Genomic DNA, 27,111 nt, shown 5'->3' with positions numbered 1-27,111 from the left:
CCCTAAGCAAGTACTTGTAACCCGAGGAGTATCTGTATGTAGCCTCTCTAAAGACATTTGAAGATTTAATTATTTTAGGTCAAAAATCAGTCTGAACACATTTAACTGGGTATTAAAGGATTGGAAGTAAATGTGAGTGAGAATAAATGGAATATGTAACAAATAATTCAGCTCTGAGCAAGGAATAAGAAAACAAAATGTCATGTCCCTTTAGTTTAATATGAATAGGTGTGATATTTGTGTATGCAGTGATGCTGCCGCTTTGGCTGTGAATGTAAATGACTTGAAGCAAGTATTACCTAGATTGCATGATACAATGAGAGGCATGGGCCTGAAAATAAATGCATTAAAGAACAAAGATACTGTAGTGGGACAGGAAAAATGAAACAAAACATTGCAAATTAGACAAAGTAGTGTATCTGTATACTTTGGTAGAATGTTTACTACAAAAGGGAAAATGGATGGAGAAATTTTAAGATGTGTAAATGCGGATAGACAAGATAGTGGATAGTATCTCTATTCAAAAGAATGAATGTCAACAGAAGCAAAAAATGGTTCACTTACATGGAAATGAGAATTGCATATGTTAAAACATAAATGTAAGATGGAAGCAGTGGGGAAAAAGTGTGCAACTAGAAAAGAGGGAGAAGAATAAATGGCTGCTGAGTGCCAAAATTGAATTTAGAACTGAGTGACAAGTATGAAAGAAGTACACTGAAATGGTTTGATTATATAAAGCGATTGACTGAGGAACACATTGCAGAACAACTATATGGAGGGAGATTGGAGGGGTCAAGAGGAAGGGGAAGATCAAAAATGTGGTTGGATGATGAGATTCTGAAAAAGAGGTAAAAAGTTTGAAGAACAAAAGGCAAGGTGTGATATGGAGGATAGATATCATGGAAACAAGGATGGTTTGTAAAAATAGAAAGGTACGGATAAATATGTGAATGGTATTGGATTTAGCTAATTTTCTTTTTTTAAAAATGCCATTCCTCAGTTTCTCAGGTCAAGTTTTTTTTACTGCTTTTCTATGCTTTGCATAATGTTGCTTATTCAAAAGAAATACTGCATGATGATTAGGTATTCATGTCCCATATTAAAAAAGGTACAATTTCTTTAGATTTTTTTCTTTCAAGCCTTTAGATGTCGAGCACTGTGAGTCTAATTAGGAATTAAATCCACAATTTCCCCCTAGCCCATTAATATAGAAGACATATCTTTATTTTGTATATCTTTCCTTTGAAACATACCTTCATGTAAAACCATGATTATTCACGCACAATTCAGTTGATGCATACTATACTAGAAATCTGAGGTCACTAGCTTGTTTACACACACACACACACACACACACACACACACACACACACACAGCTTCCTGAAAGGAGAGATTAACTTAATTGCATCTAGTTTTCCTTCTTGGTTGCCTGGAGGTGACCACTTCTTCAAATAACTAGCTTAAAGAGCTGTGGTGGCGTGTTGGTCAGAATGTAGTATTGCAGGCTAACTCTGAATTTCCACTGCCAGGAGTTCGATCCTGACTGTTCAAGATTGACTCAGCCTTTCATCCTTCCAAGGTTGGTAAATTGAGGGCTCAGATTGTTGGGGGCAATATGCTGATTCTGTAAACCACTGAGAGTGCTGTAAAGCAATATGAAGTGGTATATCTAAGTGCTGTTGCTATGAACAGTTACTTCCAAAGCTAAAGATTTCTGGCCTTTTTTTCTTGTTTTCTATTTCTTTTTTTCTTCTTACTTTTCATTTTTGCATCATTTCCCCAGAGTGTGCTGCAAAATTCATGTAGAGTGATGCTTTATTTCTGGGTATTTTCAAGCAGTGAGATCTGACCGCTTGCTGTTTGCCTCTATCTTTGCAGCTTCTGACTACACTGATATTCTGAGCATTAGTGAAGAGGAACACAGGCTGAAGGCTCTGAATGAGTATCTCAGCACCCGTAGTTATATCCAGGGCTTCACATTTTCACATGCAGATGTGGAAGTGTTCAGGCAGTTTTCGGGCCCACCTGTGGATCAGCATTTCCATGTTGTTCGTTGGTTCAGGCACATAGAAGCAATCTATGATGGCAGCTTTGAAAAACATATCTCCTGTAAACTCCAGACAAGTAAGTAACCATAGGGAGTTAATGACTTGCTATTTGCTTATCACTTTTGTTTAAAGCATCTGTTAACAATCATTTGGTCACTTTGATTTATATGAGGACTTGCATTTAGTGGCCACAGGCAGCTGCAGCATGTTAACCAGCACAAATATGTATGAATGTACATGTATGTGTGTATATGTATGTATATTCTCTCATTTTCTTTAGAACAGTCATGGACAGAGTTTGCCCAATTAACTTTGGCTGAATCTGGATATGGGCTGAGTCCTTCTCACTTTCTTAATCATCATCTGACACAAAGAAAATCAGTTGATTAAATTCATTGTTTACCATGACTTGCTTCCTCATATTTTAAAGGAGAGAAAACACATTGGATCTACCAGTATAGCACAGCTTCATAGCTGTTTACTCTTAGGAAAAGACAGGAAGGAGAAACAGTAGGAAGGCCCATGATATGTGTTGATGTTTTATCCTTGACATTGCCAAACTATTACCAATAAAGAAGAATATTTGCAGCTCAGGGTTGAAATGAGGGGTCCTTGGTGCTCTCTCTGAGCTTGCCTGTTGCAGACGTTTCATTACCCTAACTAGTCTACCACTGAAGATGTTACCTTGTTAGGGTAATGAAATGTCTGCAAAAAAAAACAAAAAAACAAGCAGGCTCAGAGAGCACCAAGGACCCTTAAACTTATTATTGTGATTAGCAAAAGATACCATCAACAGCAGATTTAAGCTTTTCAAATAGAACTGGGAATGGAGATACATACATACATACATACATACATTCTTGCTTTCATTTATAAAGACAGAAGGAAAAAGAAAATCAAAATGGACAAAAAACAAGAAAACACAAAAGTATATTACATTACAGTTTAAAAACATGGATTACATTCATATTTTGCTTTCATTCAGTGCTTCCTATTTCCCCCAAATTATCAATCCTATGAGGTAAACACACAAAAACATACAACTGTTTTAACCACAGCTCTAAATCCTGACCACACAGAATAATGTTGATTAGTGTTTCTATTACATTAGTAGAAAACCAGTTCATAAACCGAAAGCAAACACATGACAATGCAAGATTGTTAATCTGGGGTTCCACTGTGCTTTCATATTGAGGAAAAGTAGTCTAATCATATTGGTGCCCTTACAAACCTTCTCCACTGACAGTCATAATTTCTGATGTATTAATACTTCCAAATTGTTGATAATCATAGTGCCTATTGAACCCTTAGTGCTCTCTCAACTTGGTTGTTTTCTTGCAGACTTTTCCTTACCCAAGCTAGATAACATCATCAATGCATATTCCCTTCTTTAAATGATATTGATCTTTATAAAACAATAGTAACAAATTGGGTGTTGTTTAAGCCAAAATGGAGCTATAGTGGGACAAACCCATATGATATGAATGAGTACCTTAAATGCAGGAAGCGCAGCAAAAATATTGCTAAAAAGAGAGCCAAACCCTGCCATGCTTTCAAAGGATTTATATATGTTCTAATTACAAATACTAATGAAATGTGATGTGAGCCCCAATACTGACTTTAGTTTTCACATTTAGAGTTTTATCGGATCAAAATTCCTTTTATAGATGTTGCTAAAGTTGTTCCAGAGTAACTAACCCAAAAGAAGAAGATGATGATGACAGCGGGAGGCAGGAGTCACTCTCTTCCCCTCCCTCGGAGGCCCCCTGAGTCAGGAGTCGCTACCGCGCGGGCCCCAGTCCCGCGTCGCCTCCGGGAAGGAAAGGCAAAAAAGGAAGAGTCGCGGCAGCGCTTGCAACAGCAGCAGCGGCACCGGAGGCTCAGGCTCAGCGGCTCCTGGTTTTGCCCCACCCTTCCCAAGGCAACGCGGGACCGGAGCCGCACTGGCGGCAGCAACTCCCGACGGGCTGGGGTTCAGCCGGACACCTGAGCGGAGATGTAGGGAGAAGGCAAAAGCGACGGAAGATCCTTCAGGGGAAACTGAGGGGGAGACTCACCCTTGGTCCAGATGAGCCCCCTTCCCCGCCCCTAAGGAAGCAGAGGCAGCCAGCAAGGGCAGGCAAGCCCCGCTTCACAGACTCCATCCGTCCTCACTCCCACCCACTCAAAACCAGGAAGTCCCCCAATCACGCAGCCCAGAATCGCCCTCCCCTCAGGGGGCAGCAACGACGGCCGGTTTTTCCCGAGACAAGAAGCTCCGCCGTGCCATGAAAGCGCCCTGGCTCTAGGCTCAGAAAACAACACGAGCCGAGGTCGCTTTGGCTCCGCTCGGCTTCTCCAACATCCGGCAGCCGGGCGCCCGCAACGGGAAGGGAAAGGCAAAGCGCTTTTGCCTTTCCCTTCCCGGCTGGGGCTGTTGGGAGTTGCTGCCGCTGGTGCGGCCCCAGTCCCGCCGCCTCGGGAAGGGAAAGGCAAGCGCTTTTGCCTTTCCCTTCCCGGCTGGGGCTGTTGGGAGTCGCTACCACCGGAGCGGCCCCAGTCCCGCCGCCTCGGGAAGGGAAAGGCAAAGCATTTTGCCTTTCCCTTCCGGCTGGGCTGTTGGGAGTCGCTGCCGCCCGGAGCGGCCCCAGTCCCGCCGCCTCGGGAAGGGAAAGGCAAAGTAAAGAACAGGGCCGCGCCGAGAAGCGGAGCAAAGCCGGACACCAACAGCCGCCTCCTCGGCGCAGAAAGCCTCCCCCAACCAGCCGGCCGGTCTCCTCCTCCTCGGTCACACAGAACAAACAGGCAGAGAAGGAGGAGAGCAGCTGGCCAGCCGGGAGGCCTCCCGTCGCCTCGGGAAGGGAAAGCGCTTTTGCCTTCCCTTCCCGTTGCGGGCGCCCGGCTGCCCAAGTAAAGAACAGGGCCGCGCCGGAGAAGCGGAGCAAAGCCGGACACCAACAGCAGCCTCCCTCGGCGCAGAAAGCCTCCCCCAACCAGCCGGCCGGTCTCCTCCTCCTCGGTCACACAGAACAAACAGGCAGAGAAGGAGGAGAGCAGCTGGCCAGCGGGGAGGCCTCCCGTGCTGCGAAAGAGGCAGCCAACGATCTCCGGCGCCGCCCTGCTCCACACGCTGGCTGCTCGGACTTGCCGGGCCCGGCACATAGAACAGGGCGGTGCCGGATGTTGGAGAAGCCAAGCGGAACCGAAGCGACCTCGGCTCGCGTTGTTTTCTGAGCCTAGAGCCAGGGCGCTTTCATTGCACGGCGGAGCTTCTTGTCTCGGGAAAAACTGGCCGTCGTTGCTGCCCCTGAGGGAGCGATTCTGGGCTGCGCGATTGGGGGACTTCGTGGCTTTGGGTGGGAGCGAGGACGGACGGAGTCTGTGAAGCAGGGCTTGCCTGCCCTTGCTGGCTGCCTCTGCTTCCTTAGGGCGGGGAAGGGGGCTCATCTGGACCAAGGGTGAGTCTCCCCTCAGTTTCCCCTGAAGGATCTTCCGTCGCTTTTGCCTTCTCCCTACATCTTCCCTCTAATGATAATCATAGTGCCTATTGAATCCTTAGTGCTCTCTGAACTTGGTTGTTTTCTTGCAGACTTTTCCTTACCCAAACTAGATAACATCATCAATGCATATTTCCTTCTTTAAATGATATTGATCTTTATAAAACAATAGTAACAAATTGGGTGTTGTTTAAGCCAAAATGGAGCTATAGTGGGACAAACCCATATGATATGAATGAGTACCTTAAATGCAGGAAGCGCAGCAAAAATATTGCTAAAAAGAGAGCCAAACCCTGCCATGCTTTCAAAGGATTTATATATGTTCTAATTACAAATACTAATGAAATGCGATGTGAGCCCCAATACTGACTTTAGTTTTCACATTTAGACTTTTGTCGGATCAAAATTCCTTTTATAGATGTTGCTAAAGTTGTTCCAGAGTAACATAATCCAAAACACATTTCCTTAGGGCTCTTCGTAACACTCAGAGGTTATGTGTACAAGAAAGGAAAGAGTTTGTCATAATCTGTGATTATGTCAGAGATTTTTCTCAGGATAGATGTGTAAGAATTTTATTAGATGTCTGTAATTAATGTTCCTGTTTCTGTCAAGAAGCTGCAGGCTTCTAATTATGATTTCATTACTCAAGCAAATGTTCCATGTTTGAGTTTAAAAAATGTCCAATTTTAGAATGCAAGCCAAGGCAAGCTGGCATGACTATAAAACATTGATATAAAACATTTCTGCTGATTATGTTGATCAAGAATTTGTACTTCATCAATAGGTACCTTAATAAAGGCATCCTGAAACATTTTCAGTGCTGTGATTTTTTTTCTTTATCTAGTCTGGAGATATATAGGACTAGTCAGACATTTCAAAACACAGAAATCCCTGCAGAGATTAATTGTATCAGGAATGTTTGTTAAACATTTGTTCTCTGTAGCTTGAGATCTATGTAGCAATGTGGCCACCTTGGCAGGGCAAAGGGGGCCTTTGACTTATTTCTCCCAAGTGTAATAACCATCTGTGCCATCTATTGATGCACTTCAGGATATGGGGTTTTTGGAAGTAATTTGGTATAGGATGGAGAGATGCTGTTTAAAGAAGTGCAGAAAACAAAATGAAGCACCCGTCTCAGAACATTCCTAAATTATTGGCTGGATCTGGGTTACCATTTTATATTTTAGTTTGCACTGCCTTCTTTCTATCTATCTGTCTTTATACCCATGTACTTTATTGGTGGCATCCATTTTTTGCCTCTTAAGGCTAGAAAATTTATTAAGGGAGGGGTCTGTATCTGAATGTCAGAGCATACTTTGCATGCTGTGGAGTCTAGGAACAATTTAAGCTTGTAACCATGGAGGGCAATGATCATTACCAACATAGTGTGCTAGATGGATCAGTGATCTTATTCAACATTTAGAGTGTGTAAATCACCCATATCCAGCTCAGATTTGCTGTATGATTTGAAGACTCAATTTGATTAGAATTAATGGTGTGTTATGGTCCATTAAACCTTCACATTGATTCAGAGTTAGTAGTTTCAATTCAATACATTGACTTCAGTATTGCCACAAACCTTTAAACTAAAGCTTTGCACAGCCCTGTTAAAAACAAAGCACTTTGTTAAGAGTAAAAATTTGTGTGAGAAAAAAAATTGTATGTGTTTTTTATTTGAATTCATTATAAAGTGACTGTAGGGAAAATGCAAGTGAACCTCCAGTTTGATTTCTAATGAATTAAACATGTATCTGCTGTTTTTCAGCTTAAGGAAAATATAACATTCCTTAACAAAAACTGTAACTTAGTAGAAACAAATAATCAAGATAGAAAAATACTGTAATTATATGAGAAGTAGGCGAACAGTTTTATACAAGGCTTCATTAAATAAAGAAGCTACTTTAAAAAGTAGTAGAATTTGAGAGCTCCATTATGCATTTATAAATTCATAGATGTTTCAAATTACAATCCTGCTTTTTATCTTGCATAATTCAGTGTAACAATAATATCAGAAAATCCTGAAAGGAACATACTGTGTTTTCCTGAAAATAAGGCCCTGTCTTATATATTTTTTGGCCACAAAAAAGGCATCAGGTCTTATTTTGGGGGGATGTCATCCACTGACTAACCTCACTTGTGTGCGTCATCCCCGGCTTCCTTTTCACTGTCAGAAGCCTTCAGGAACTACTTCTTCGGCAAGGCAGCCAATAATAGTTCCTGTTTTTTTTAAAAAAATTAAGTGTTTCGGGGAAAATTCTTATAAATAGAATGACATAGGAAGTCTGTTCCAAAATCAATTCAGAGGTTCCCTAATTACATTTTTGGAGACAGAAAAAACTTTGTTATAATCTCACGAACATCACCAGCAAATGATGTTTTGTAATGTAGCTTCTAATGTTTTTGTTTATAGTGAGAGATGGGGAAGGGAGGGAAATCTGACCTATGGAAAAGAAAAGCAGAAATAAACAGGCCTCTGTATTCAGGATGAACAAGACATTGAGAGATGAGATCAGCAGATACAAATTTTTGCTGTAATGTGATCATAGAGATGGAGGAGGGCATATGAAGAAGCATCTTGTCTCTAGACAGGATGGGGTTTGTACTGTATTTCCTATTGGTCTGTTTCTGTTTCATGACTGAGGCCTACCTGGCACTTCGTGACTGTACAGATTCACTTTTTCATATTTTTCTGTTATTCAATTTCTATTTCTATTCTAATTCTATTTCTTCTTTGGATCACTCAAGGACTTTTCAGCATTGTTTGCTGAAGTAGATGAGGATATATTTTGTCCCTTGTTTTTCTCCTAAATACTTTTCTCTCATTTCTCAGCTGTTAAAATATCAAGTAGAAAACTAAAACCCATTAATTCTGAAAAGGTTAGGGTTGTTTATTTAGGAGTTGTTGTTTATTTAATATAAATAGCATGGAAGGTATTGCTTATATCTACTATCAGTCTTAAGATATGTTTCACCTATTTGTGGATACAGTGCAGGAATTTATACTGGTATTGTTTTATTTTGGTTTTGGGAGAGTAGCATTATTTTAAAGCTTTGAATTTCTAGATTTACTTCTTTTTACTCTTGCGTTCAGCTCTCTAAGTGGGTTTCTGGTATTGATTACTGTATTTCAACACGATTTACATCTAAATTAGGTTTGAATACATCAATACAATATAATTACTGAGGGAGGTCCAGTTTCATGTCCAGCTTCATCCTCAGAAAAACTGAATAACTTTGGGTCTTTGTGAAAAAGTTGGTAGAGACAGTACCATGTTTACTTTCTGGCTCTTGCAGGAAAGGTGGGATATAATCAGGGATGGGATTCTACAGGTTCGCACCTTTTTGCCTGAACTGGTTGTTAACATTCTAAGCAGTTCGGAGAACTGGTTGTTAGAAGAAATTATTGGCCTAATCCTGTAAGGAAGGCAGGAAGGAAACATTCTGGTGTTGCTTACAGAAACTGCCTCTCCGTTAACCCTTATTACATTCTTGGCAGGACTAGACTTCCTGTCTCAGGAACGTCTCTGGAGTTTTTTTCCCCTCCTTTGCTGGTACTTTGCTTGTGTGGAGTGACCATTCAAAGTTACAATGGCACTGAAAAAAGTGACAAGACCATTTTTCACACTTACGACTGTTGCAGCATCCCCACAGTCATAAGAGGCCAGGCGAGGAGATGCATACCTCGATGTGAGTGATGTTGAGTTGGCCACACCCACCCAGCCAGATGACCACCAAGCCACGCCCACCAACAACCAAGCCACGCCCACAGAACCGGTTGTTAAAAAATTTGAATCCCACCCCCGGATATAATCCTTTTGTTTTAGTCATTTCATTTTTACCTTTAATTTTAAAGAAAGATTGTGTGTAAACTGAAAAATAAACATGTACATAAATTATAATTTGTTCCCTGACATGTAGAATAATATCATTTTTCTAATTTCTTAGTATAATTCTTTTTGCAGGCAACACCATGCTCAAGAAACCATAATTCCTGATAGCAGTTAAATCCCAAAATTTTAGTACACATTCAAGATTACATTAGTATCTTTAACATTTAAAGATTTTCCCATAAATCTGCTAGCATCCATTAATACACTTTTCCCCAAATATACGAAATGATCACATTACTCTGTCATGTAGGTTGGTGAGCCCTCAAATTTTTTATACCTCCAGCATAGAAGATCTGATGTCCATCCTTTCAAATACATTCTTTGGGGAGTCCAATACATCAACATGCATGTTTTTTTTTTAAATGAACCAACCTTAACATCAGTTTTGTAGACATCTTAACATTTGTAAAAACAGGAATCCATTGAGGGAGTTTTATTGCAAACTGGGTCTCTATTCAAAACAATTATTGTGACATTTTTTTCAGCATCTCTTTTGAAATGTCTAATGACTTTCAGTTCCTTGAAAGTTTTCTTCTAACACTATTTTCTGATGACGCTGTTGCTTGATCATTCATCTGAAATTGTAAATTCCTTTGCAGGTAAAAACAAACGTACTCAACCTCACTGGGCGCCACCCCAAGGGACAGCTCAACCTAAACTCTGCCTTTACAACAGTCTTACTCGTAATAAGGTGAACTTGTTTTCCTTTCTTTCATCTCCGGATAACGTATTCCTCACATCATTTTAGTTTTCTCGGCTTGAAAATCATTGTTGAAACAGCAATACCCCGAGACTGCTGTGGAATCAGTAGTGTTACTTTGATTCAGAGTTGTTGTTTTCAAGCTTAATAAACTCAGCAGCTTTCATTCATTGCCACGTGTGCTATTTCGTTGTAGGATGTGTTTCAACCCCAAAATGGCAACCAAGTCAAGTGGTATTGCTGCGGCCCAACAGTGTATGATGCTTCCCATATGGGGCACGCAAGGTAAAGTAGGATTTTTTTTTTTTTGTTACAGCTGAATAAATAGGTTGTGTATGACATTGTTCATTTTGTAGCCTTACTTTCAATCTGCTTTATTTCTTTATTTGTTGAAATGTATGAAAAAAAATTAGTCCTTTTTATTTGTACATTTCCTACCGGTAATATATGATTATTGTAAGAAAGCTGTTTTATGTATTATTTTCACTGACACATACATTTCTGTATACTTGCTTGGAAATAGCACATATACAAAATTAACTTATTTTTTAAATTATTTTAGATCATATATTTCATTTGATATCCTGAGAAGAGTTTTAAAAGATTACTTCAAATACGATGTCTTCTATTGTATGAATATTACAGACATAGATGATAAGGTAAATGAAAACACCTTAATTCAATTGATTTCTGAAATGAAACTTCTTGCTAAGGTTAATGTGATGGTCAATTGCATTTTAACAATATCTCTCACTAATTGAAAGTTTATTCTTATGATAGGCAGCTCCATGAATACATACAGTAGCTTTAAAAAGGTAATATAAACAAGTGTCTACTTGAAGAAGCTTTCTGTTCTGAAAATGTGTATGTTCAGCTGCGGTGGTTCCGTCTTCATGTATAAACTTGCTTCTTAGGCATACTTCATTTTTTGTTTTAGATCATAAAAAGAGCAAGGCAAAACTACCTCTTTGAGCAATACTTGGAGCAGAGGCCATCAGCAACGCAGCTGCTTGAAAATGTTAAACTAGCTTCTATGGTAAGCTCATGGCCTGTCTTCTCTCTCCCCTTCCTCTAGTGCAAAAAAGAATGGGACAATGGGTGAGTGAGAATCTTCATCCAAAGAGTAAATTCCTAGGAGCTGTTGCTGGAGTAAATTGGACCAATGATTAGCTGAGAAGAGCTTAGTGTGAGTTATAAACCAATGTAGGATTTAACCAAACCAGTGACCTGAGTTTGGGCTTGTTCCAAGTTAGTAGGGTGAGAGTTAAACAAAGGAGCAGATTGAAGTGACTGGCATTTGTCTGTCAGAATGACAAGCCAGCTAATTTTGCTGAAAACAAGAAAAAATAAGTGAGTTTAGGATTAGGTAATGAGTTCCATTGGGCTTATGTTTCAGACTGAAACTTTCTCCTAGCTAGTGTCAAATCATTATTAAACATTCAAATTGCTTTCTTTTCTTAGGTGAAATTCAGTCCAATAGGCTGTCATTTAGTTCTTATAGTGGGGAGAGTTAATACACTTATTTAAAAAGGAAATAATAATTTACCATAAAATTAAACTTTTTTTGTGTGTGATTTGATTTGAAAAGTCTTCTGGTCATTTATTTATTCATCGTAGAGACTGACTGTTTAGCTGACAATTGAAGAAACAAGCAAGATGGGGAAAACAGCCTGTTGTTCTCCACCTGGTATTCTAACAGGACTAAGTGATTGGTTTCCATTCTGCCTTGCAAGGACTAGCATCAGTGACCCAAGATAAAGCCCAGAAGCCAGACTCCAGAGTCATGGGAAAGCAATGAGAGAGTCTCATAAGAGGGATTTCTTAGAACACCTATTCAGATACTTGTTTATTCCGTTTTACTCCTTTTTCTTTTCCTGCTCTTCCCTTTCACACCCTTTAATTCTTTGAGGATTTCATCCTTCCTGCTGTAACTGGTCCTTCAGAGCCTGCAAAATACTTATGCCTGAGAAGTACCAAGGCTTTGCTGTTCAGTGCTTCCATCATCACCTTCTCTCCTTGCTAACATGCCCTATTAAGAGTTACAGAGTTTTTGGATTAGAAGGGAAAACCCTAGACATTTGTATAAGTAGTGCCTAAGTCCTTCAATTATGTGTTTTTCCCATGATCCCGTAACATCCTACAAAAAGATGTGCCTGTTTTAAGTAGCTACTGACACATGCTACAGAGCATACTCACAGGTCCCAAAGCATCATTTCCACTTGGAATACAAATCACTGCCCTGTTCCTTATAGCCAGATCCTAATATGTTCTTACCTCTCAGTGCTCCCGAGCCAGTCTGAAAACACCTCTTTTTGTCCAGTGTTTGATTTCAGCTCCCTTTTCCTTTTCCTAACCTTGAGGTTGATTTGTGCTGTCACCCTCTCCTCTGCTGCCAATCAAATGTAAATCTCTGCATTTGTTGGCCTTCAGCTCCTCCCTTAATAATTGTCATAAACATTGCAAAACCATTTTCGAAAGGGGTTTGGAAATTCAGTAAATGATGAAATGGAAAATGTGCAAATATTCACAATTGGTATGCTTGATTTGGAACTTCCACTTCTGTAGTGTAATTGCTTAATGAAGAACTTCAGAGAACTCAGAAACTGACAGGCATACCCTTCTGTAACATTTTAGTTGGTCTTTTTTGTGTGTGTTGAATTTATATTTACCAACAAAGAAATTAATGAAATAAATATATTTCAACACAAAAATAATTTGTCGCGAAAGCAACTGCCTGCAAAGGTTCCTGGATTGGGGTTAAAAGGTGAAAGCGGAAGCAGACCGGTCTCACTGGGGAAAAAACACTTATTTTAGTTGGTCCTTCATTGGGATGACCCAATTAATAATTTATGTGGTGTATGTATGTATGTATGTATGTATGTATGTATGTATTTTCCTGCATTGGCCAGCCTGGCTGTGATTGCTATTATAATATGATGTTAATGAGAAATTCCACTTTCTTCTAAAATTCAAATGATTTTCTTACTTAAAGCATGATTGGTTACATAATAGTTTTATTTTTAGCATTTTACCTTTATAACTAATGGATTAGGGTTAGAGAGATAGTCACAGTCTCTTGGAGGAGAGAGGTTGAATGCTGGACAAGAACAATGGGGGAGACCACAACCAAAAGGGAGCAGGACTTCTCCTCTTCATTTTACATATCCATGTTCCTTGTTTGCATGCGTGCACACACACACACACACACACACACACACACACACACATGCACACACGGGGGGGGGGGGAGAATGAGAATGCAAGGAGGCTTTCAATAGCTACTTCTATATCTCTCTTTTTTCCACGCTCATGATTATTTGTGCTCTGACAGAAATATTCACCTGGTTTTGTTTATGTTTTCCATCCCTGTTTCTTAATTCAGCATTTTTCAGCAAAGCTGGAAGAAACTTCTGATCCTGATAAGAAACAGATGCTGGAAAGGATGCAAAAGTCAGTGAGAGCTGCTCTGGAACCACTAGAGAACGGCCTTCAAAAGAAGCTCTCTGAGGGAGAAGTCAATAAATATGCTGAGGTTGGTACACTTTTTTGAAACAGGTTGAGAGTCATTTCAGTCATTGCTTTCTGATACATTACCACACACAAAACACACACAGACATCATACATATACACACATTCTCAGTCACTCATTCATTTCCCAAAGCAAGGTTCCCCTGAAGTGTCTTTCCCGTGAATCTTGAAGAGCATTTGAGCATGGGCCCCTGGGGAATTTGTAAGAATTGTGGAAATTGTGTGTTATGATGAACAGCTTGTGTTAAATAACATTTTTCTTATTTTCTTTATACTCCCGCTTCAAGCGATAGTAGTCCTCTGGTGGGTATTTATCCCCTCGATTACGATAGAGCAGGTAAACCCGATTAATCTGGTTCCTGAGCAGAATGACATTTATTTTTCAGACTTTGTTGCAAGAAGCAAAAGATACACTCTCTGAGTGGCTGGACACTAAGTTGGGTAGCCAAGTGACTGACAACTCTATATTTTCCAAACTTCCCAAATTTTGGGAAGAAGAATATCATAAAGATATGGCAGCGCTCAATGTAAGTAGACATGCTTATTCAAGCACAAACCCTCTGAATGGTATTGCTCATGCTTTATTGTTTCAAATTTCCTCTTCTTTTCAAGACTAGAAAGGAAATGTGTCATATATGTAGTTAAAAGCTTCAATTTAGGAAACGATTTCGAATATTAAAATGATAAACTGAGACCTTTAGGCAAAATCCTCAGAAAGTCTGTTTGTAGCACTATGTTCCATTTGTTCCCATCTAGAAAATCAGAATTATAATTAGATCTATAACAAGAGTCATTTGTGTTTCATCAACAGTCGCAGCAATGTTAGTTTCTATTTTAGCTTGAAGGATATTTTTCAGGTTTAGCTTTTGGTAGTTAAATATTGCTTGGTTTCACTAAGCAGAATAAAAGCCCAAGAATAGTCGGTCTGTAGAGATCAATTCCTATCCGTTTTTAAGTTGGGTTTAAGTTGGATTTCCCTGCCAAATTTTATTATTTTACTATATAATTTTAATTGTAAAGTGGAATATATTTTGAGATCTTGGTGTGATATGGAAAGAGAAAACATTTGGTTTCTCTCCCCCACCCCCCAGGTATTATCTCCAGATGTTTTAACTCGTGTAAGTGAATATGTACCAGAAATTGTGGACTTTGTTCAGAAGATTGTAGATAATGGATATGGGTGAGTATAACTTGACGTTTTCCCACTGATCTCTGTACTATGCCGAAAGTGCTGAGAGTAATAGTTTGAGTATCTGATAAGTAATTCACTGGTTTCCCTATAAAGGAATATTTCCAATGTCCTTTTTATCTAAGATAGTCTAACTTTACACTACATTATATAGCAAAGAATTACAATAAAGGTTCTTTGTCTATTTTACAAGTGCTCATGACTTAATCCTTATCCAGTTTTCCCAGCCTGATGCTTCCAGATGAGTTGTCCATAGAGATTCTCAATCACCCAGGTTATGATTGTCCCACAAGTGCTTTTCAGAAGGCAACTGGACTTTCTTGGTTCTTTTCTTGAAAAACATTTTGCTTCTCATCAAAGACGCTTCTTCAGTTCTGACTGAATGGTGGGGAATGGAAGTATTTATATTCTTTGCAGTCATCCGAAACTCAGTGTTTAGCTCTCTGAGAGTTGTTGAAGCCAATTTGGGGCTTTATCTGTACCCTCAGGGTCACCCAAATCAGTGCAAATGGGTGTGGAACCTGCTTCGGGACTGCTAAAAGACAGTCTACATTTATTGGCACTCTGATTCCTCTTGGATGAAAAGCAAAACGTTTTTCAAGGAAAAAAATAAAAAGCAAGAAATTCCAGCTGCATTTTGAAAAGCACGTTTCACATGAGCTGAGCTACAATTGCAAACATCAACCCGCTGCATAGCCTAATTTTCTTGAATTCTGTATCAAAATCAGCCATGCAAAAGTGTTGAAGAATGTTTTTTTACATTAAACAGCGTCAACCTTCCTGCTTACTGAAACTATAGTTTTACCTTCTAGTTATGTATCCAATGGATCTGTTTATTTTGATACACTAAAATTCGATGCATCTGAGAAACACACCTATGCAAAATTGGTCCCTGAAGCTGTCGGAGATCAAAAAGCATTACAGGAGGGCGAAGGTAATTTAACTTCATTAAGTAAGTTTCCAGAGACTATTTGGAGACAGTGAAAAGGTTGCTGATTCTTACCATTCCTCCTTCTGCTTCTCCTAGGCGACCTGAGTATCTCAGTGGACCGTTTAAATGAAAAGCGATCGCCAAATGATTTTGCTTTGTGGAAATCCTCCAAGCCAGGAGAGCCTTCATGGGATTCTCCCTGGGGCAAGGTAAAGGATAGCTGAGATTGAGCAATGAGCTGTGTGATCCGCAGACACAGTTGCTCCCTTGGGAGAGGAGAAAGGTGTTTTGTTTTGTTTTTAATTTCTACAATACCATTTCTGTAACGAGGCAAAGTAGGGAAATTTACTGTGTGCCCCCTCCTTGTACATGATTTTCAGTTATATAACAAAATCTTTGGATTTAGAGCACTATTATTGCCTATGCCACCCAGAGTCACTTGAAATGGTGAGATGGGTGGCATTTAAATGTAATGAAATAGATGAAGCGTTATGAATATGCATTTTAATCCTTATACAGTGGTATCTTGGTACTCAGCTGCTTTGAAACTCGTTGAATGTGGTACTCAGTGCACTCTGACACTAAAATTTTGTCCTGGTACTCACCGTGTTTGGTACTCAATGCACAAGACTTGTGACTCACTACCTTATTCCTTATGGGGAAAATTTGTTTGGTACTCATCATTTTGGGTATTCCTTGCTCTTCTCAGAACCAATTAACAATGAATGTTGAGGTACCATTTAATTGTAATAAATAATAGTGCTTAACAACTACACCCATTATTAATTTGATAAATTCAGGAAATGCTGGTAGTCCATGACTTACAACCACAATTGGGCCCAAAAGTTCTATTGCTAAGTGAGACATTTGTTAAGTGAATTTTGCCCCATTTTACGATTTTCTTGCCACAATTGTTAAGCGAATCACTGCAGGTGTTAAATTAGTAACACAGTTAAGTGAATCTGGCTTCCCCATGGACTTTGCTTGTCAGAAGGTTGCAAAAGGGGTTCACGTGAACTCGGGATATTGCAACCATCATAGGTATGTACCAGTTGCCAAACACCTGCATTTGGATCACATGACCGTGGGGATGCTGCACTGGTTGTCAGTATGAAAAGTCCCTTTTTTCAGTGATGTTGAAACTTCAAATGGTCACTAAATGAACTGTTGTAAGTCAAGGACTACCTGTATAGCTGTATAAGGTGCTAGCTCAGAAAGCACCTAAATAACATGTGGTGTGGTGTTTACCTAATTAACACAGATCAGGTTCTCAGATTAAAATTGTCTAGTATTGCTGTGAAATAAGATACAGTTTAGAATATGTTTCCTCTGTGAACCAATAATTTTATAGATGAGATTTATTTGCTTACTTTTTTTAAAAACAGTCTTCCCATCTGAACTGGTTATAACCTGAACCTTGAATCTTGAATCTTGTTATCTTTGGCCTCAGAGCTGTCTTAGCAGACTTTTTCAGTTTTTATAGTTTTAGGCTGCAATTATATATTCTGTTCATCCTAATGTTTTTCTAAGCCATCTGCTGATTAGAGGCTTTAGAAATATTTCTCTGCTAATGTCTTTAATTCCTAAGCAAAAGGCAAATATATCCAATGGTTTGAAGGACACCATCTTAAACAAGTTTTGAGCCCATCGTCCTTCTGTACTTCTCCGGAATTCACTGACTGAGCTAAATCACTTAATGAATATGGTGCATGTTAGGCTTTAGTATTAAATCATCAAGGATATTAATCTACATCAGGGGTGGGCAAACTTTTGGCTCGGGGGCCGCATTGACTTTTAAAATTTGACAGACGGGCCGGGTCAGCACAAGATTTTTTGGGAATCGCCCCCTTCCCCCCTCTTCTCCTCCTTCCCCCCCTCGGAGGCTCCCCTCCCCTCGGAGGCCCTCTGAGTCAGGAGTTGCTACCGCCGGCGCGCTCCGCACGGCTCCAGTCCCGCGTTGCCTCGGGAAGGGAAAGGCAAAAAGGAAGAGCCGCGGCGGTGCTTTGCAATGGGAGCAGCGGCACCGGAGGCTCAGGCTCAGCGGCTCCTGGTTTTGCCTTTTCCTTCCCAAGGCAACGCGGGACTGGAGCTGCACGGAGCTGCGCCGGCGGTAGCAACTCCTGACAGCCCCAGCCGGACACCTGAGCGGAGCCCGGGCGAAACTGCCTCTTGCTGCTGCCGGAGCACCGCCTGGTCGCCTCCTCCAAGCAGCCTGCCCGCCCACCGGGCATCCCCTGCCCGCGCTGTTCGGGCCAGGCGCGAGCGCCTGCGAGTTAAAGGGAGCCGAAAGTTGCTGGGAAGTTGCTCGGGTGCTGGGAGCAGGCTTTTAAAGTGCCGCCCGAGCAAAGTTTAAGCAGCCCGCCCACCCGCCGGGCAGAACCCTTCCTGCTCCTCGGCGGAAGACGCTCCAGCCTGCAAACTTTGCCTTTGCAAAGTTTAAGCCTGGAAGCCCCGGAAACCCAAGCAACTTCCCAGCAACTTTCGGCTTCCTTTTAACTCGCAGGCGCCGTGCCTGGCGGAGGGAAGCCCGGAGCCTCCTCCAGCAGCCTGCCCGCCCGCCAGGCTTCCCTTCTGCTGCGCAGCTCGGGGCCAGGCACGAGCGCCCGCGAGTTAAAAGGAAGCCGAAAGTTGCTGGGAAGTTGCTCGATTTTCCAGGGCTTTGCAAAGGCAAAGTTTGCAGGCTGGAGCGTCTTCCTGCCGAGGAGCAGGAAGGGTTCCACCCAGCGAGCGGGCGGGCTGCTTAAACTTTGCTCGGGCGGCACTTTAAAAGCCTGCTCCCAGCACCCGAGCAACTTCCCAGCAACTTTCGGCTTCGTTTTAACTCGCGGGCGCCGGTCCTCACCCCGAGCCGCACGGCAGCCCGCTCCAAGCAGCCTGCCCCAGCCACCGGGCGGAACCCTTCCCGCCTCGGCGGGAAGACGCTCCAGCCTGCAAACTTTGCCTTTGCAAAGCCCTGGAAAACGGAGCAACTTCCCAGCAACTTTCGGCTTCGCTTTAACTCACGGGCGCTCACGCCTGGCGGAGGAAGCCCGGAGCCTCCTCCAAGCAGCCTGCCCGCCCGTCCGCGGGCTTCCTTCCGCCGCACGGCTCAGGGCCAGGCGCGCGCCCGCGAGTTAAAAGGAAGCCGGAAGTTGCTGGGAAGTTGCTCAGGTGCTGGGAGCAGGCTTTAAAGTGCCGCCCGAGCAGGACCGCCGAGCCGGGAAACAGGGCACCAAGGCAGGGCAAAGCTCCACCAGCAGCGGCCTAGCTTTAGGTGGCTCCAGCAGCCCGCCCCACCCGCCGGTGGAACCCTTCCCGCTCCTCGGCGGGAAGATGCTCCAGCCTGCAAGCTTTGCCTTTGCAAAGTTTAAGCCTGGAAGCCCCGGAAAAAAAGGGGATTGGCAGGGACTCACCTTCGGAGAGGTCGTATCAAGGTGATTTTGAACTCCCAGCCAAGGCCTTTGCAAATTTCTTTTCTTTCCTACCCCTAGATCGCTCCGCACTGTTTTGCAGCTTTGGGGGCCACGCGGCACAGGGCAATTATGCCACGCCCAGCGATTTTTTTTCAGGGGCAGGCCGGATTGGACAGACCAATGGCAGCGATTTTTTTTCAGGGGCGGGCCGCATTGGACAGACCAACGGGCCGGATGTGGCCTGCGGGCCGTAGTTTGCCCACCCCTGATCTACATGATTAAGTAGTTATCAACCTATGTTAATAGGGACGTCCAGGATGGCATATTGAATGTTCTGCAATGGCTGGATCCATTCTAGGAGACTCTATGGACATCCACGGAGGAGGTTTTGATCTTCGTTTCCCCCACCACGACAATGAGTTAGCACAATCTGAGGTAAGTGGTGTGAGGCACTAAACCAGTAATTCTCAACCTTCCCCTCCCCCGCCCCCCCTGACATCCTGTATATCCCTGTTAAAAAAAAAAGGCTGGGCCTGACCAGGATGGGAACAAAAATACTTTTTCCAAGAAAATGTATATGTATAGAGAACACTGTCAGCGTTCCAGCAACCCTCCATTCCAATCAATAACTCCGAGACAGACATATCTCAAAGGTACCTTTATTTGGATAATAATAATTGGCACATCTGTGGAATCCCGAAACTGAAAGCTCCAGGCTTCCTTGCAAAAGTCCAAAAATACAAATCCATCCCTCCTTAGATAGCTTATCTAGATACCACATCACACGGTCCAATCACCATCCGTCCTAAAGTAAGATTCCCAATTCATTATGCGCCACACTCCGTGACCTTGAACCAAACAGAAGAATTGTATTTTGTCTAACTAGATATACTCAGGTGAATTCCTCCCTCCCACTTTCTCAGGCTCAATTGTGGCAGCCTGGAGCATCGATCTCAATATGGCTTCCAAAGCTGACAAACACTTATATACCACAATGGTGATAAAATGGGTTGCTCGTGTCACCAACCCTATTTTATGACCTTTTGGGCAGCAGTCATTAAGTGAACTCATGGCCATTAAGCAAATACCACAGTTGTTAAGCGAACCAATGTTTTGCTATGGACACAATTTTTCTGAACGTGGAATGAGTCTTGGTTTTCAGCAAAACCATCATAAAACATATGTCCATGAGTTACTGCAAATGGCCATAAATGTGATTCTATTGCCAAGGGGCCAAAGTCTGTCATGTGACAGTGGAGAGGGCCCAACCATCAGAAGTTTGAATTTGGGTCATAAATTCCCTTTTTTGGATCAGTTGTAACTCTGAATGGTTGCTAAGTGCTGGTTGGTTGATTTTTTAAACTGTTTCTTATATGTTTTTATTATTATTAGCTACCTAGAATCATGGTATGTACAGTAAGTTGGGCAGCCATAATTTTCCTAAAGAAATGTTACTAACTAATCCTCGTTTGTTACCATTAAAATGTTCTTTTATTGCTTCCTATCGAATTACAGTAGATATCACTCTTCTTTTTTTAATGTTGCTGCAATCTAATTATCATATTATAATACACTTCTTTGGTCTTGTTAATTTTGTAGGCATACTTTGACAATGATCACTGGGTGCGCTATTTTCTACACACTGGGCATTTGACAATTGCTGGCTGTAAAATGTCCAAATCTTTGAAAAACTTTATTACAATAAAAGATGCATTAAAACAGCATACAGGTAAGATCTATTAATTTAAAAACATTTCATTTTTGGTGGGTACAATGCTGCTAGTTGTTGCTTAGCTTATCTCCATTATATAATTTGCATTTAAAATTATTTCTTTTATTCTGTAATTAGTATTTTGGGGTTTGTTTTTTTTAGAGTAGCTATGCCAGCTATGATTCTCTACTATGCAGTATTTTTCCATTTTTTTCTTTAAAACTCTCAACAGCACGGCAATTAAGGCTGGCTTTTCTTATGCATTCTTGGAAGGATACTCTAGACTATTCAAAGAACACCATGGAGTCTGCTATCCAGTATGAGAAATTCATAAGCGTAAGTTATTTTCCTGTCTTCTCATTGTTCTGTTGTGCAGATGTTGGGACATACTCCTGAAAAATTCCAGGTGTTCTTTTGTTCTGTTCTTCATATGCAAGATTGTGGCACAAAATCATAAGGTAGGCCTACACACCTCGATCCACCAAACCTCGATCCGGCTACTATTCATATGTGGTAGTCATTCATGGGTTCATTAGTTTTGCTGTCCTTCAAAAACAACAAAGAGGGAGTAGTGACGCTGAGGGTCAGAATTTCAGAGGCCGTTACGCAGGCTCATAAATCACAAATAGAGTGGACCCAGTTCACAAGGGCATTAACATAACCATCTACAGCAGGGGTGGTATTCTACCAGTTCGGCCCAGTTTGGGTGAATCGGTAGCTCTGAGGACCATCTGTGAGTGATGCTCCGACAATCAGCTGCTAGGCCCCGCCTGCCCGCCCTGGCTCTATACTGACCTTTATTTCCTGGTTTTGAAGCTCAGCTACTTCACGTGGCACAGCGGATTGCCGTGCATGAGCTGTTTAATACAGTGGTCGCCAACCAGTGGGCTGGGGACCACTGGTGGTCCGCAAGAAAATGTTGGTGGTTCTCAGAGAAATGTCCCCCCCCCCCCAAAGCATTCCCCCCAAAGCAATTAATCAAGGTTGCGTGGGAACACAAGGCTGCACCGGCCACATGGCCTGCCCACCCGATGGCCCCAACCTTCAGCTGAGCGCAAACCTTACCTTACCTCCACATGAGCTGGAACTGGAAGGTAAGACCAACAGTGGAAGAGGGAAATCCGCTCCAGGGTGGCTTGCTGACGTTGGTGGGAAAGTCAGTCCCGTATTCCAGAGCTGCAGTAGTCACAAGACTGGTCCTTTGGCAGCTCCTTCAGTCCATGGCAGGCCGGTGCATCTGGGTAGAGGAGCAGCTGCTCCGGGATGACCAAAGGGCCAATCCTGTGACTACTGCAGCTCTGGAATATGGGGCCGACATTCCCCCCAACGTCAGCAAGCCGCCGTCAATCAAAATTCATATTAGTGGTCCGTGGGATTTAAAATTATGAGTTTGGAGGTCCCTGAAGTCCAAAAGGTTGGCGACCCCTGGTTTAACACACACGGAGAGTGCAGGATTACAGGAGAAGGTCAGTAGCAAATCCTCTGTGCACGCACAAAGCGCATGTGCATATGCAAAGCACACCCACCAAGCCACGCCCACAGAACCGGTGGTTTAAAAAAATTGAATCCCACCACTGATACTCTGCAGGTAATTGTTTTGTGACAACCATTTGTTCAGTGACCGTTCAAACTATGATGGTGCTGAACAAGGGAGACTTACACCAAGTCCTTGTGGTTGCAGCCAATGTAACATGTGATTGTCCCCTGGGTGCCAGGCAACTTGCTTGCAATCACAACTTGCACTGTCCTACAGCCACATAATCTCATTTGTGACCTTGACTAGCACCTTCTGACAAATAAAGTCAATGGGGAAGCTGACAGGAAATTGCAAATAGGGACCACTTGACACCAGGGGTGGGATTCTATTGGTTCTGTCCACTTCTGTAGAACCGGTTGCTATGAAAAGCAGCAAACAGAGCATACAAAGAACCGGTTCTATGTCTGCTCCTGGTTTGGCCCACCCGCCCGCCCGCCCGGGCTCTTACCTGACCTTTCTTTCCTGCGTTTTCAACCGCAGCTGCTTTGTGCGACACAGCTGCGGTTGAAAAAGCAGGAAAAAAGTGCTTTTTCAACCGCTGCGCGCACTTGCACGCAGCGCTGCTCAGCTGTCCGGGCAGCTGAGCAGGTTGTAAATTGCACTCGCGTGACTTGTGTAACTTGCGTGACGCAGAGCAACAGAACCGGTAGTTATACCAGTCGGATCCCATCCCTGTAGTTGCAAAGCACAACATCATAAAACTGTGCCACTTAGCTGTGGCAGTCCCAGCACTTCTGATTGCTGTCATTGAGTACAGTGTCAAGTAAAGTGACACTGTACTCAATGACAGCAATCAGAAGTGCTGGGACTGCCACAGCTAAGTGGCACGGTTGCATGATGTTGTGTTTTGCAATTACATTGCTGAGCCGTGGAAATTCTGGACCCAATTACTATTCTTAACCTACCTGCACTACTAGCAATGATTATGAAAAAAAGGACACCACATGTCATCACTTTCCCTAACCTCACCCTCATGCCAGTGTCATGAACAATAGGTAATGACAGCAATATTTTGTAGAAGCAACTAGGACTGATTAATTATTGGAAGAAACCAAGGAGAATCCTATCGACTTCCTTTTCCCTGCCATAGATTGAAAACCTGCTGGTTGCTACTTAACTTGCCGGGTTAATTCAAGTGACAATATCCTCCAAGATTAATCTGTATTATAGTGAAGAGGTATTTCCTTAAAAGACTAATTAGAAATTAATTTTTTTTTTGCAAAGGCCTGTTTTCTTAGTTCATTGTTAGCATGACAATATACAATTTAAATCAATATACAAAGCAAGATGAAGGTAGGGAAAGAAGTAAAACTCTTTCAGATCATCTTTCTTTCTGGCAGGTTCTTAACTTTGATGAACTCAATAGTCTTTTTGCTAATGTGTTCCACTATGTTCTGCAAATACATTTGTAAGGACAACACACATACACACAGCCTGATAGCAGGTGATGAAATTCTGCTCTTCTTATTGGGTTAGTCCTGTTTTAAACCGAAAATGAGTATGGAAATAACTATCTGAACAGTATACTTTGTAACAAATTGTGGGCTCTTTCCTTTCCCTTTTTAGGAGTTCTTTTTAAATGTAAAGGATATCCTTCGGGGTCCTGCTGATGTGACAAGCCAGTATGAAAAATGGGAAAACCAGGAAATCGAATTGAATAAAAGGTGAGCTAACCGTTTTTCTTTCTCTCTTTATGAACAGACCTCTGTATATCTGTGTCAATGCCTGTTTTTCAAACTGGCATTTCCATTTAGAGCAGACAGAGTGCATTCCTTAAAGACTTCCTCCTTGAAACTTAATTACTTGTTAATTCACATACCAAACCAGGCCATTCATAGCACCAATCCCAGGTCCTTGCACATACCTTCTTAACTGATTTTATCTTCTGTTTAGTGCGTGGCATAGTTACCTACATGCCAGTCTACGTTTGTACATTTCGCCGTCAGGTTTTTTTGGGTGAAAGTATGCTACCATTTCATTATTTGTTATTGCCTAGAATGTAAAATAAATGCTACCATAAAATCCATAAGTAGGAAAATGAACTAAGGTCCCTTTCATAAGCTTTTCAAGAGAGCTGTTTTTCCTGATTAAAAAAAAAAAACCTGGTTATGACCTTTAGATTTAAACATTATTTTTCATCTTCTGGCCCATTCTTTCCTTGATTTGATAAAAGAAACAAGGGAAGGCCATCCAAAGAAGTGGGAGAAGACCCTAGATCAGGGGTCTCACGCATGCAACCAACTGGCCAGAATCGTCCAGATCATTTTCCTTTGACTGCAGTTTTCAAACACTTTGTGGTTGCTGAAGTCATCACAGTCCACCAAGGTCTGGTGGCTGTGCGCTACACAAGCTGAGCCACAGGAAGCATGACAAAGAGAAGAATGACGTGGCAGCAGTGGCACTATGATAGTTCATCTTGGCTGATTTTTAGGACTAGCAGAGCCTGATTGGCTGGGCTGTGCACTTGATGGCCTTTCATACCAAACAGGGCCACTCTGGGAACCGTTGTCCACCCTGATGCTCTGGGCTGAAACTGCTTCTGAGGCTCTCTGGACACGGGCAGTGGAGAGGCATAGCTTCACTTGGGAGGAAGGGCTAGGAGGCAGAGCAAAGGGCTGGATGTTCGTTTGGAGCTCTATGTAAATTCTGAGCAGCTGATTGGTTCTTTTGTGGATTGGTTGTTCAAATGGTCTGGTTTCTTATATTCATATGCTGGATCTAGATCAGGTTATACTTAGATTTGGGATTCACTCAGATCTCAGCCAGCTTTGCTGGCTGAGGAATTCTGGGAGTTGAAGTCCACAAGTCTTAAAGTTGCCAGGTGGACACCTGATCTAGATCAATATGCTTGTTAATTGCTCCTTTGGTAGAAACAGTTGTTCAGCAGCAGCCGGCAAACTAGGCCTCGTGCAGTCTTTGTATCAATTTGAGTTTGAGGCCCTGTCCTAGACCAGCAAATCCAAATTTAGGTAGAAGACCCCCACTCATTCCTGGGTACTATGTTCAGGGACTTCCCTTTTCCCTTCTTTCAGAATGAATTATTCTGTGGTGATTAGTTGTTTTAGGGTCTGCTGCAAAAGCAGTGGCTTTCCCCCCATAAGCATGGTGAAAATTACAACCATTGGCCATTTGCCACAGTCTGCTAGAGGCACAAAACCAATGCTAAAAGTAATTCAGATGCTGAATCCCCAAATTGACTCTCAGCTGTTTTCACTATGCAGGTGAAAGTTTTATATTTCATAGTTATTTTAGCCCCCTGAAGAGCAAAGTACATTGAAGCCTCACCTTGGATTCCTCGAACTCTGTTCCACTCTTGGCTGGCTTCCAGATTACTTTTTTTAAAAAAATATTGGTCACAAAGATATTAAACTTGTTTTGGCCTCCAGAGTTGGACACACACATTCTCAAGAGGCATTCATTCTTTATCAGATAAAACTATCTGAAATAGGATTGCACAATGCAGATTGAAACATTTTTGTTCAGGAACCCTCATGGTGTTTGGATATAATAACCATGGTTTACCATGATAGGAACAATCATAGTCTTGCTCTCCAGATTTGTAAACTTCCTTTTTTTCCCATGCTCTGATAAGACAGAAGGCTTCTTCTCCTGTTTTTGATTAACCCAACTGCTGTACATCCAAACCTGGAAAACTGGCTAATCCAGAAGCCCCCAACCTTTTGGGCACCAAGGACTGGGTCTATGGAGAGAGGTTTTCCCTGGACCAGAGGGGGCATAGTTTTGCATGCTGCCTTCATCCCGTGGATGGGGCTTTGCTTGTTTGGTGGTCAGGTTTCTGGTATGGCATGGACCAGTCCACGGATCAGGGGTTGGGGACCCCGATCTAATCTATATCGCCAATGAGACTATCCAGTTTCAAAACCTACTATTTAAAGCCAGCTTGCTTTTATCTACCAGAATCAAGATCTATCTCAAATGTACAATTCAGACAATATTCTAGCATGCCAGAACAAATCATGGGTTAGTGTTAGATCTAAATTAATGCTAGGTAATAAGGCTATCTTTTAGAAGTTTTTGTAATTTGGCTTATGACTCAAGAATGCTATACAGGTAACTCTCAGGTTATGACAGCAATTCAGAGTGGAATTGCCACGGCTAAATAACACAGTCATAAAGAGCAATGTCATGTGACTGTAGTTCCAGCAATCTTGGTTGCTGTCTTTAAACAAGGACCATTCAGGTCGTTAAGTGAGGATCTTGTGTGATTGCGACTTCCAACTTCCTATCTGCTTCTCCATTAGCTTGGCTTGTGGGAAGCCATCTGGGAACATCAAAAATTGCTACCATGTGACTGATTTATTGAAACATCATAATCAGTGCCCAGATTGTGAACCAGCGGGAGATGAGGAACACTGCAACAATTAAAACTCAAGGATTGGTTGTAACTACCACTCATGTAACTACCACGCACCATCATAATTTTGAACAGTTGTTGAGCTGGTGGTTGTTAAAAGAGGACCATCTGTATCCATTGGCTTGGTAGGGCAGTTACATGCAATGTTGTAATATGTTATCTTTATTTTTACTAGGCTTTTTTCATTTTTTCCATTCTGGCCCCTCATTGTAATTCCCCTGTTCTAACCATAATTTATACCTTAGGATTCTTCATAAATCTGTTTGTGCAGAGATGCCTTCTCTCCCTCAAACAATTCTTTTCAGAAACCAAAATAGATACAAACTCAAGAT

The 27,111-nt window shown here is 42.0% G+C and overlaps 1 protein-coding gene across 2 annotated transcripts in view; it reads left to right on the top strand.

The window, feature by feature from the left end:
- Positions 1–27,111, top strand: part of CARS1 (cysteinyl-tRNA synthetase 1) — a 44,461-nt gene that overhangs the window by 7,634 nt on the left and 9,716 nt on the right. Inside the window, exons 2-15 of one of the 2 annotated variants that reach the window (XM_026668294.2) lie at positions 1,880–2,125; positions 10,015–10,106; positions 10,312–10,400; positions 10,678–10,774; positions 11,053–11,151; positions 13,498–13,647; positions 14,031–14,171; positions 14,736–14,824; positions 15,646–15,767; positions 15,861–15,973; positions 19,463–19,591; positions 20,756–20,885; positions 21,100–21,203; positions 23,971–24,068. In XM_026668294.2, the coding sequence (XP_026524079.2) occupies positions 1,880–2,125; positions 10,015–10,106; positions 10,312–10,400; positions 10,678–10,774; positions 11,053–11,151; positions 13,498–13,647; positions 14,031–14,171; positions 14,736–14,824; positions 15,646–15,767; positions 15,861–15,973; positions 19,463–19,591; positions 20,756–20,885; positions 21,100–21,203; positions 23,971–24,068 (1,699 nt within the window). The remainder of the gene's footprint in view (positions 1–1,879; positions 2,126–10,014; positions 10,107–10,311; positions 10,401–10,677; positions 10,775–11,052; positions 11,152–13,497; positions 13,648–14,030; positions 14,172–14,735; positions 14,825–15,645; positions 15,768–15,860; positions 15,974–19,462; positions 19,592–20,755; positions 20,886–21,099; positions 21,204–23,970; positions 24,069–27,111) is intronic. The other variant, XM_026668295.2, reaches the window with a different exon arrangement.

The sequence above is a fragment of the Notechis scutatus genome, chromosome 1 (genome assembly GCF_049901735.1).
Source record: "Notechis scutatus isolate UNSWTSFEM ecotype Mainland chromosome 1, rNotScu1.2, whole genome shotgun sequence".
NCBI classification, from domain to species: Eukaryota; Metazoa; Chordata; class Lepidosauria; order Squamata; family Elapidae; genus Notechis; species Notechis scutatus.
This window is presented reverse-complemented; position numbering and strand designations above follow the sequence as displayed.